This window comes from Octopus sinensis, linkage group LG27 (genome assembly GCF_006345805.1).
Source record: "Octopus sinensis linkage group LG27, ASM634580v1, whole genome shotgun sequence".
Taxonomy (NCBI): Eukaryota; Metazoa; Mollusca; class Cephalopoda; order Octopoda; family Octopodidae; genus Octopus; species Octopus sinensis.
In genome coordinates, this window is record NC_043023.1 from 16,158,252 (window position 1) to 16,170,525 (window position 12,274).

At 40.4% G+C, this 12,274-nt stretch overlaps 2 protein-coding genes across 3 annotated transcripts in view; one reads left to right on the plus strand and one right to left on the minus strand.

Moving 5' to 3' along the window:
* LOC118768153 overlaps nucleotides 1–12,274 on the minus strand; it is a 75,187-nt gene that overhangs the window by 48,245 nt on the left and 14,668 nt on the right. The window lies entirely within an intron of this gene.
* LOC115225116 overlaps nucleotides 2,809–12,274 on the plus strand; it is a 384,942-nt gene continuing 375,476 nt past the window's right edge. The window contains exons 1-3 of one of the 2 annotated variants that reach the window (XM_036514058.1): nucleotides 2,809–3,091; nucleotides 7,446–7,507; nucleotides 9,253–9,291. In XM_036514058.1, coding sequence (XP_036369951.1) covers nucleotides 7,471–7,507; nucleotides 9,253–9,291 — 76 coding nt within the window. In that variant the 5' untranslated portion in view covers nucleotides 2,809–3,091; nucleotides 7,446–7,470. Of the gene's footprint in view, nucleotides 3,092–6,894; nucleotides 7,151–7,445; nucleotides 7,508–9,252; nucleotides 9,292–12,274 lie in introns of those variants that run through there. The other variant, XM_036514059.1, reaches the window with a different exon arrangement.

A 12,274-nucleotide genomic window follows, 5' to 3' on the forward strand; every position in this document is an offset into this window, starting at 1 on the left:
AGACACTTGCCCAAATGCCACGCAGTGGGACTGAACCCGGAACTATGTGGTTGGTAAACAAGCTACTTACTACACAGCCCTCCTGTGCCTATTACGATGGGCTTCTTTCAGTTTCCGTCTACAAATCCATCACAAGGCTTTGGTCGGCCCGAGGCTATAGTAGAAGACACTTGCCCAAGGTGCCAAGCAAGTGGGACTGAACCCCGGAACCATGTGGGTGGTAAGCAAGCTACTTACCACACGGCCACTCATGCGCCTATAATTTCTTTTAGGTGTGTGTTTTCCCCTACCCCCATTCCTACCGTCACTTGTCAAGCTGTGTTAGTCTGTTTATATACCCATGATCTTGACCGATAAAATAAAGCCAGGCTTACAAAGAATAAGTCCTGGGATTGATTTCTCCAACTGATCCCATTGTTCAAGAAGTCTCCCTCCTGCTGTTCACCCAAGCGTCAGACAACAACAGCAGATGCCACATCATCATTGCCACACTGGTGGCATTTCCATACTGGTTCTCAGGCAAGTGGTTGTTTTTTTCTTTTTTGTTTATGTTGGAGGAACAGATGGAAGGGCCAAACCATTAGGGGCTAGACTTCCTTTTCTACCTCCAACCCTGCTTTATCTCTTTTTACTCTTTTACTGGTTTCAGTCATTTGACTGCGGCCATGCTGGAGCACCGCCTTTAGTCGAGCAAATCGATCCCCAGGTCTTATTCTTTGTAAGCCCAGTACTTATTCTATCGGTCTCTTTGCCGAACCGCTTAGTTACGGGGACGTAAACACACCAGCATCGGTGTCATGCAATGCTAGGGGGCGACAAACCAGACACACAAACATATACACATACGATACATATATACGACGGGCTTCTTTCAGTTTCCGTTACCAAATCCACTCACAAGACTTTGGTCGGCCCGAGGCTATAGTAGAAGACACTTGCCCAGGTGCCACGCAGTGGGACTGAACCGGAACCATGTGGTTGTAAGCAAGCTGCATACCACACAGCCACTCCTGCACTATTATACATATACGACGGGCTTCTTTCAGTTTCCGCTTTACCAAATCCCACTCACAAGACTTTGGTCAGCCCAAGGCTATAGTAGAAGACACTTGCCCAAGGTCCCACGCAGTGGGACTGAACCCGGAACCATGTGGTTGGTAAGCAAGCTACTTACCACACAGCCACTCCTACGCCTTTATTTATTTATTTTTTACAGAAACCCCCTTTTCGGGTACGGTGATTACGAAGCTGGAAAAAAAAAAAAAGGCAAAATTCAGCATTCAAAATTTCATTCCTCGACTAAATAGTACCAGTTATGCACTGGGGTCGTTGTAATCGACTAATCCGTTTGTCTATCTTGGTTTAGCCCCTTGTGGGTAGTAAAGAAATAGGTATTTCGTCTGTCGTAACGTTCTGAGTTCAAATTCGCCGAGGTCGACTTGCCTTTCATGCTTTCAGGGTTGATAAATTAAGTACCAGTTACGCACTGGGGTCGATGTAATCGACTTAATACCTACGTCTGTCCTTGTTTGTCCTCTCTGTGTTTAACCCCTTGTGGGTAGTAAGAAAAGGTATTTCGTCTGCCGTTACGTTGTGAGTTCAAATTCCGCCGAGGTCGACTTTGCCTTTCATGCTTTCAGGGTTGATAAATTAAGTACCAGTTACGCACTGGGGTCGATGTAATCGACTTAATACCTACGTCTGTCCTTGTTTGTCCTCTCTGTGTTTAACCCCTTGTGGGTAGTAAAGAAATAGGTATTTCGTCTGCCGTTACGTTGTGAGTTCAAATTCCGCCGAGGTCGACTTTGCCTTTCATGCTTTCAGGGTTGATAAATTAAGTACCAGTTACGCACTGGGGTCGATGTAATCGACTTAATACCTACGTCTGTCCTTGTTTGTCCTCTCTGTGTTTAACCCCTTGTGGGTAGTAAAGAAATAGGTATTTCGTCTGCCGTTACGTTGTGAGTTCAAATTCCGCCGAGGTCGACTTTGCCTTTCATGCTTTCAGGGTTGATAAATTAAGTACCAGTTACGCACTGGGGTCGATGTAATCGACTTAATACCTACGTCTGTCCTTGTTTGTCCTCTCTGTGTTTAACCCCTTGTGGGTAGTAAAGAAATAGGTATTCGTCTGCCGTTACGTTGTGAGTTCAAATTCCGCCGAGGTCGACTTTGCCTTTCATGCTTTCAGGTTGATAAATTAAGTACCAGTTACGCACTGGGGTCGATGTAATCGACTTAATACCTACGTCTGTCCTTGTTTGTCCTCTCTGTGTTTAACCCCTGTGGGTAGTAAAGAAATAGGTATTTCGTCTGCCGTTACGTTGTGAGTTCAAATTCCGCCGAGGCGACTTTGCCTTTCATGCTTTCAGGGTTGATAAATTAAGTACCAGTTACGCACTGGGTCGATGTAATCGACTTAATACCTACGTCTGTCCTTGTTTGTCCTCTCTGTGTTTAACCCCTTGTGGGTAGTAAAGAAATAGGTATTTCGTCTGCCGTTACGTTGTGAGTTCAAATTCCGCCGAGGTCGACTTTGCCTTTCATCCTTTCGGGGTCGATAAATTAAGTACCAGTTACGCACTGGGATCGATATAATCGACTTAAACCGTTTGTGTGTCCTTGTTTGTCCTCTCTGTGTTTAACCCCTTGTGGGTAGTAAAGAAATAGGTATTTCGTCTGTCGTAACGTTCTGAGTTCAAATTTTGGGCGTTGTGCCTAGTAGAGTAGAAAAGAACTTTAACGAACAAGCACACACACACAACCCATAAGCTATTTCTCCTCCTCATCCCATTTAGCAGCTATTACGGATGTAACGAAAATATCCGAAGTGAATTGTCGAGTCGTCACAGAAACAACGGAGTTCTTGTTATGATTTTTGGCGAGACAAAACGAAGGAACACGCCCCAAAGTTTCAAACTCTTTTGTTAAAAAATAACAATTAGCAATTAATTAAAGAACAAACAAAAAAAAACCAGATTGGTGAAAAGAAAAGCAGCTCGGATAACGGACAGAGTCAACAACTATTGAAAAGGTTGGAAGAGGCAAAGAAAACTTTAGGAAAAATAGGTAATTAGCGGAAACTTTAACGGTGAGTGTGTTAAATAACAAGCACCTTGCTTCAGCACGAACTCGCATGAAAATCCTGCAAACCGAACCCCAAACGAAATGCATGTATGTATGTGTGTATGTACGTATGTATGTACGTATGTGTGTATGTATGTATGTATGTATGTGTGTGTGTATGTATGTATGTATGTGTGTATATGTGTGTATGTGCGTATGTATGTATGCATGTACGTACGTATGGAACGTAAGTATGTATGTAAGTATGTATGTAAGTATGTAAGTATGTATGTATGTATGTATGTATGTATGTATGTACGTACGTATGGAACGTAAGTATGTATGTAAGTATGTGTGTATGTATGTATGTATGTGTGTGTGTATGTATGTATGTGTGTGTATGTATGTATGTATGTATGCATGCATGCATGCATGTATGTATGTGTGTATGTACGTATGTATGTATGTATGTATGTATGTATGTATGTGTGTATGTATGTATGTATGTGTGTATATATGTGTGTATGTGCGTATGTATGTATGTATGTGTGTGTGTATCTATGTATGTATGTATGTTCATATGTATGTATGTATGTAAGTATCTATGTATGTGCGTATGTACGTAAGTATGTATGTATGTATGTGTGTGTATGTATGTATGTATGTATGTATGTACGTACGTATGGAACGTAAGTATGCATGTAAGTATGTGTGTATGTGTGTATGTATGTATGTATGCATTATTTGATTAAAAAACAAAAAAAAAGTCAGTGTTTTGGCTGATGTCACTCACATAAGTCGGGTTGTTGAATGATACAGATTGTAGATGATGACGTTGGCATCCTTTTTGTGTCTCGGGAGACAATGGAGTTGCGCATAAAATAATCTAGTCTAGCTTTTACATTTCATGTCCTCATATATATATCCTCCTGTGGCTGCGTAGTCCTATCCTGGACAAACACTCCTTCGGTACTACTTGAGAACAGTAGTCCAGGTGCGCGCACTCACGTAGTCAGGCATCCGCGCTAGCTAGTCGTGACTAGTCGATCCTACAACGACTAACCTAGCTAAGTAAATAAAACACAAAATAAATATTTGGCGATCCTTCGGTATAAGTACACACGTGACTTTGTTTACATTTCTGAAGATAAAAGAAACCCTTTTCTCCCACCCCTAACCCTAACCCTAAGACAAACCCCCCATATATAAAAAAAAAACACTTTCTTGAAATGTATCTGGTACTTATACCGAAGTTATGCCAAATATTTTTTTTGCGCAAAGTAAATAATTTTTGTTTAACAAAGTAAATAAAACACACAAAAAAAAGTAATTTTTTTGGAGTGGTAAGTTGCTTGTTTACCAACCAAATGGTTCCGGGTTCAGTCTCACTGCGTGGCACCTTGGACAAGTGTCTTCTACTATAGCCTCGGGCCGACCAAAGCCTTGTGAGTGGACTTGGTAGACAGAAACTGAAAGAAGCCCGTCGTATATATATATATAAGCCCGTCGTATATATATATATATATAGCCCGTCGTATATATATATATATATATATATATATATATATATATACGACGGGCTTCTTTCAGTTTCCGTCTACAAAATCCACTCACAAGGCTTTGGTCGGCTCGAGGCTATAGTAGAAGACACTTGTCCAAGGTGCCACGCAGTGGGACTGAACCCGGAACCATGTGGTTCGTAAACAAGCTACTTACCACACAGCCACACATATGTGTGTTGTGCGTGTGTGTTTGTGTGTCTGTGTTTGTCTCCCTAGCATTGCTTGACAACCGATGCTGGTGTGTTTATGTCCCCGTCACTTAGCGGTTCGGCAAAAGAGACCGATTGAATAAGTACTGGGCTTACAAAAGAATAAGTCCCGGGGTCGATTTGCTCGACTAAAGGCGGTGCTCCAGCATGGCCGCAGTCGAATGACTGAAACAAGTAAAAGCGTAGAAGAGAGAGTAACGTGGGAAAATGCCATGTTCTAGAACCGCGATTTCCGCTGTAATTAAGAAGAAAAAATCAAGGGATTTGGCTGCTATTTCAGGTCACATGGCGGAGATGTAAACGGAACCCTTCCCTCCTTTAATTTAGGGTTTTGGTGTTAGGGTTACGGAAAATAAAAGTGAAAATGAAACAAAACAGCACAGCTCCTTCCATGACTTTAGGAAACATTTTTTCACGCTTAGAGTTGCTGAAGCATGGAACAAACTGCCGGCATCAGTTGTTAGTTGTCGGATCACTGCATCCTTCAAAACTTCCATGCTTCCTGAGATTCGCCAACACCACACCTGAGCTTTCTCCCCTCCATACACACAAGCAAGCATCTATCTGACTCATACACTGTTCACTCCCCAGACATTTGTACATTACTGCAAATGCTTTATACGCACTTTTGACAAGTTGTGGGGGCACCTGAGCACTGTATACAATAATTTCATTAATTATTAATACACACACACACACACACACACATATATATATATATATATATATATATATATACATTCATATATGATTTATACGCACTTTTGACAAGTTGTGGTGCACCTGAGCACTGTATACAATAATTTCATTATTTATTAATACACACACACACACACACATATATATAATAATAATAATTGTGTACAGTGCTCAGGTGCACTACAACTCATCTAAAGTGTATATATAATCAGGTGTAGTTTCGGCGGATTTCGGAAAGCATGAGGGCCTTAAAGGATGCAGTGTCATGGCAGTCAACAACTGATGCAGGCAGTTTATTCCATGCTTCAGCAACTCTGAGCGTGAAAAAATGTTTCCGAAAGTCATGGGAGCTGTATTGTTTTCTGACTTTGTAGGCATGTCCACGTGTGTTAGACACATGGAGATCAAAAAGGTGGTCAGTGTTGTTGTTGGTGAGGTGGTTGATAACTTTGTGGGTGTTTACCAAGTCCGTCGCCAAACGCCGGAGCTTCAGTGAATCCATGCCCAGGGAAGGCGCTCAGAATATGGTAGGTGTCTGATGGAGGGTATGCGTTTGGTTGCACGTCTCTGGACAGATTCCAGGAGGTCAATGTTCTGTGCAAGATAGGGGTTCCAAACTGATGATGCGAATTCCAAGTGTGGTCGTACCATAGCTGTATACAGTTTTAAATAGATGGCTGGAGAGCGGCTAACAAAAGACCTGCTGAGTGATGCCAAGACACCCTCGGCCTTCCTGACAATCTTAGAGATATGCTTTGACCAACGCAAATCACTGCTGACAGTGATGCCTAGGTCACGCTCGCAAGAGGATTTCTTGATATCAGTGTTGTGGAGGGAGTAAGTGAACGCAGGGATTTTTCTCCCAAAATGCATGGTGGTACACTTGTCCACAGCCAGTTTCAGTTGCCAGTCTGTGATCCATTGCTGCATTGTGTCTAGGTCTGATTGCAGGAAAGAGTTGTAGACATCAGGATCTGTCCTCTTGATTTCAAGGTACATCTGCAATCATATATGCTTTATACGCACTTTTGACAAGTTGTGGTGCACCTGAGCACTGTATACAATAATTTCACTATTATTTATTTATGAAGAAATTGGAAGAGGAGGGAGGACAAAAACGTCTTTCCGAAAATAGCTGAAAAAACCCTAAAAGCAGTAGAAATGCCCGAACGATGGTGGTGCTGTCATGAAATAAACATGCTTCAGATAGATTCGTTTATTTATTCATACAAACGTAATTGAGATAAAATAGGTCCATAAATAACAGTGACAAACGAAATGTATACACCGCCGGAAGTCGACAAAGAACCGCAGTAATTTTATTCACGTCATTGATTGGTTAAAATTACCGAAATACACCAACTTTAAAACGAAATAACTTCGAAAATACAAATTTTTCTCAACAACACTCAGAGTAAAAGATGTTTTATACGACACATTCTACCGAATCGGATCGGATCGGATCGATGGAAAGGTTCCGTTTATATGAGTCATCTCATCAATTGTCTCTCTTTAACACTTTCATTTTCGTATTTCTCCCGTGATATCTTGAAAATTTGTGGACGATTTCAGGTGAGCGATTCCCTAAACTAGGTTTTCACACCCGGAAAAACGGTAAACAACGTTTGATTTTTCTGTATGAAGGACAAATACATAATGTAATTAAAATCTTATCAAATTTATGAAGAAAAAATTGCGTATTACTTAAGCGAAATTTCTCTGACACATCAGAGAGTTAAGATTATATTTATGAAAGTGAAACTAAAGCATTTAATTTTTAGTATCATCCGTTAAGATTACGGACGTTCGACGATAATAATGATGATGACGATGACTCTTAATTAGATATCTACTATTGTTTGCTTGTTGTGAAATTAGTGGAACTGAAATAATTTTTGTTGTTTTTCAGGTTTAGAAAATTATTTTCACAGATCATGGACATTCTAAAGTTCTGTTTGTCTGCATTATTTTGTAAGTTTTTATTATTCTTTTTCTTCATAATTCACTCTTGTTAATTACCCCTATACAGGTGGACACAAATCTGAAATACGTCCTACATCAATTGGGTTTTCTCTGTTTTGATGGGGACTTTTCAAATGGTTTTTTTTCATAACAAACTTAAGCCTTTCGTCACTGTATTTATTTTGAGATGCTCTGTGTTTCTTTCAATTATTTTAAATATTACAAAGAATTTAGTAAAATAACTTAGTTATCATTCAGCTAGTGTCAGGAACATAAATTGTGACTAAGGTTTGGTGGAAGATTTTAATTCAAAACTTATGAAAACAAGACATTTGTACTACAGAGCCAGAGGTGGTTTCAGCTGGGTTGGTACCAAAAGGGTTAAGAATTGTTTCTCTATTATATATTTTAACCCTTTTGTTACCATATTTCTGTTGAGATGTTCTGTGTTTCTTTCAATTAATTTTAAATATAACAAAGAATTTAGTAAAATAACTTAGTTATTGTTAAGCTAGTGTTAGGAACATAAATTGTGACTAAGGTTTGGTGGAAGATTTTGATTCAAAACTTATGAAAACAAGACATTTGTACTCAGAGCCAGAGCCGGTTTCAGCCGGGTTGGTAACAAAAGGTTAAGAATTGTTTCTCTATTATATATTTTAACCCTTTTGTTACCATATTTCTGTTGAGATGCTCTGTGTTTCTTTCAATTATTTTAAATATAATAAAGAATTTAGTAAAATAACTTAGTTATTGTTAAGCTAGTGTTAGGAAAATAAATTGTGACTAAGGTTTGGTGGAAGATATTAATTCAAAACTTTTGAAAACAAGACATTTGTACTACAGGGTCAGAGGTGGTTTCAGCCAGGTTCATATCAAAAGGGTTAAGAATTGTTTCTCTATTATATATTTTTAAAGATGATAGGAGAAAGCTTTTTATGAAAAAAAACAATTTTTGAAAATTTATTAAAAAAAAAATTGGTTGTCTCACATGAAACTTAGGATTTGTCGGTATTAATGTGTGTGTAATAACTAAATTTTTTCTACATTAACCTTTGATGTAATAATATACAAACACTAAAATATATACTCTTTTACTTGTTTCAGTCATTTTTTTCACCTGAATCCCTTCTCTACCCAGCCCCAGACCGATTTTTTTTTTTGCACTAAGCCCTCGAAAACCATGGCAAAATCCTTTTCGGTAAAGGTTTATTTGTCAGTCTGCCATTTGACAGGGGTCTGGAATAGGGCACCCACATAAATTGGTCTATCTCTGTTTTGACAGGTACTTTTTACCCACTGCGTGGCATCTTCGGCAAGGGTCTTCTGCTATAGCCCCGGGCCGACCAAAGCGTTGTGAGTGGATTTGGTAGACGGAAACTGAAAGAAGCCCGTCGTATATATATGTGTTTGTGTGTCTGTGTTTGTCCCCGTAGCACTGCTCGACAACCGATGCTGGTGTATTTACGTCCCCGTCACTTAGCGGTTCAGCAAAAGAGACCGATAGAATAAGTACTGGGCTTACAAAGAATAAGTCCCGGGGTCGATTTGCTCGACTAAAGGCGGTGCTCTAGCATGGCCGCAGTCAGGTGGCTGAGACAAGTAAAGAGTAAGAGTAATCTAACCCTTGTGGGATCCTGATCTGAAACTCTGCCAATGAAATAGCCATTTTCCTTCTAATGTAACGTTCATTTATTCACAATATTTTGAATAATTTCATCTTAAAATCAAAAATTTGTTTTCATCTTTTACAGGTTTGGCAAGTGCGGCAAGTTATGAAATTAAGCAAAGTGGTAAATAATGGATAAACAAACCTTTTTCCCCTTTTAAACTAGACATTACCTGGATCTTTTCCGTTTGACCGGCAGTTTTTAAAAATAATTTCCACGTAACTAGACACGTTTAAACTTCGTATACTGGTAGAATGTGTTTATAAAACATCTTTTTCTCTTGGCTTTATCGAGAAAATTCTATAGTTGTAAGATATTTGTTGTTTTTTTTCCTTCAATTTCTGCAATTTCAACCAATCAATGACGTCTATTGAGGTAAAAAAAAAAGCACATTCTGTGCCGTATGAATATGTCCCTCGTTTAAGAAACAGATTGAGTTTATTTACATTTCTGAAGAAGGAAAGATACCCTTCCCCCACCCCTAATCCTAACTTTAACCCTAAAACAGATTGAAATGCAATAGATCGATACTAGGGTCATAATTATGGGTGACAATTTCATATGACACCGCTAGAAAAAACTGCCGTTCAAACCGAAAAGATCCCATTACCTTTTCAGTTCTGTCTTCTATTTCTTTCTCTTAATTCAAAGCTTTTAGTCACTGTTTTGCTTTTGGTTTCTTTAAAGTTTTTATTCTGACCATCGAGAAGGGCTAAAGAGCCAGAAATACACATTGGGGAAACACTAGAGCAGCGGGTTTCAACCAGGGTCAAGATGGTTTGTTGGGGTACTTATAAAATGGCCACCTTGAATCTTGCCATGGATCCAACAAGCCACAGCATTGTGGCAGGCTCCTTTGCAGGCATTGGCAAGGTTTCGATTTCTTGATGACCTTCCTAACACTGACCCCTTTACAAAGTGTGGTGGGTGCATTTTTTTATTATTGCACACCTTTCCTTTTTTATTATGCATACCTTTCCTTCTTGGGACACAAAACTCTACTTGTGAAGACCTGTTGAGGCAAGTGGGAATCAAAATCAAAATCGATCAACATCAATGGAAATTGTAGCTGTGATACCAGTGCCGGTGGCACGTAAAAAGCACCATCGGAACGTGGCCAGCTCCGCCCCGACGGGCCTCCGTGCCAGTGGCATGTAAAAAGCACCAGCCGATCTTGGCCGTTTGCCAGCCTCACCTGGCACATAAAAAGCACCCACTACACTACACTCACGGAGTGGTTGGCGTTAGGAAGGGCATCCAGCTGTAGAAACATTGCCAGATCAGATTGGGCCTGGTGCAGCCTTCTGGCTTCACAGACCCCGGTCGATCCATCCAACCCATGCTAGCATGGAAAGTGGACGTTAAACAATGAGGATGATATAAACACTACTGAATTGGTTTCCATTTCTCTGGGATTATGATTGTCATTCTAAAGAGGATTATGGTTACGATGCTTATCCTCCGTCATTCAAGGTCCACGTTCCATGCTGGCATCATTGACCCCTTTTCGGTGCCAATCATTTTACAGTGCACTGGAGCCTTTCTTTGCACATAACTGGCCCCTAGTGAAGTCACCAAATAACGGGAAAGGCAAAGGAAGAGGAAGGAAACAAACCTTCACTGAAGAGCATAGTAGAGAGGGAGATGGTTTTATGTCAGGTGTTGAGAGGTATACCAGGTATGATAGAAACACAGGTGAGCTGGCAGAATCGTTAGCACGGCGGGCGAAAAGGCTTAGCGGTATATCGTCTGCCGCTACATTCTGAGTTCAAATTCCGCTAAGGTCGACTTTACCTTTCATCCTTTTGGGGTTGATTAAATAAGTACCAGTTATGCACTGGAGTCGATGTAATCGACTTAATACCTATGTCTGCCCTTGTTTGTCTCCTCTATGTTTAGCCCCTTGAGGGTAGTAAAGAAATAGGTATTTCGTCTGTCTTTACGTTCTGAGTTCGAATTCCGCCGAGGTTGACTTTGTCTTTCATCCTTTCGGGATCGATAAATTAAGGACAAGTTACGCACTGGGGTCGATGTAATCGCCTTAATCCGTTTGTCTGTCCTCATTTAGCCCCTTATGGGTAGTAAAGAAATGGGTATGATAGAAGGACAGGAAACCGTGTCTTACTGCAGTGACCCTGCATTATATAAGGGTGGGTGGGAGTGAGTGGATAGGGACATGGTTTAATCAGGGGTACACCCATGTCTGATGAAGTTATGTTCCAGTAAACATAAATCTCATTAAATTAAAACTCATTAGGCTGAGTGTAATTAGATGTCTAATTTCTTTTGATGGTCTCTATTGCACATTTTCCCTTTTAATTTCCAGGGGCAAAACTATTAACCCTTTAGCATTCAGATTATTCGGTCAAATGTAATCCTTTTTTATTCTCAATGTTTTGGATTAATCATGGATTATCTCATAGCTTTGAGATTTCAATGATGTGATGCTTTATTTCCAGAATGACATTGTAGTTTAGATGGGAGAGGTCAGATATGGCTAGTTTGAACATCAGACAAGTAGAGTACTTGGATCTGATATCACTAGGCACCATTCGAGCGTGATCGTTACCAACGTCACCTTACTGGCACCTGTGCCGGTGGCATGTGTAAAAAGATTCGAGCGAGGTCTTTGCCAGTACCACCTGAGGGGCCCCCGTGCCAGTGGCACATAAAAAGCACCCACTACACTCTCGGAGTGGTTGGCGTTAGGAAGGACATGCAGCTGTAGAAACTCTGCCAGATCAAGATTGGAGCCTGGTGCAGCCATCTGGTTCGCCAGCCCTCAGTCAAAATCGTCCAACCCATGCTAGCATGGAAAGCGGATGTTAAACGATGATGATGATGATATTCACTAGTTTAAATGCTAAAGGGTTAAATTTGGACGTGAGGTGAAGGCCTGGCTGTGATTAGGAACTTTTCTTTCCAAGCGCATAATTTAAGGTCCAGTCCCCCTGTATGGCACCTTGTTTAAGTGTCCTCCACTATAGCCCCAGGCCAGCAAAAGCCTTGTGAGTGGATTAGGTAGACAGGAGCTAAAAGGAGCCCACTGTGTGTATATATGGGATGTTATAGCCTTGTTTGGAAACAGATGAAGGTTTGTGACAGG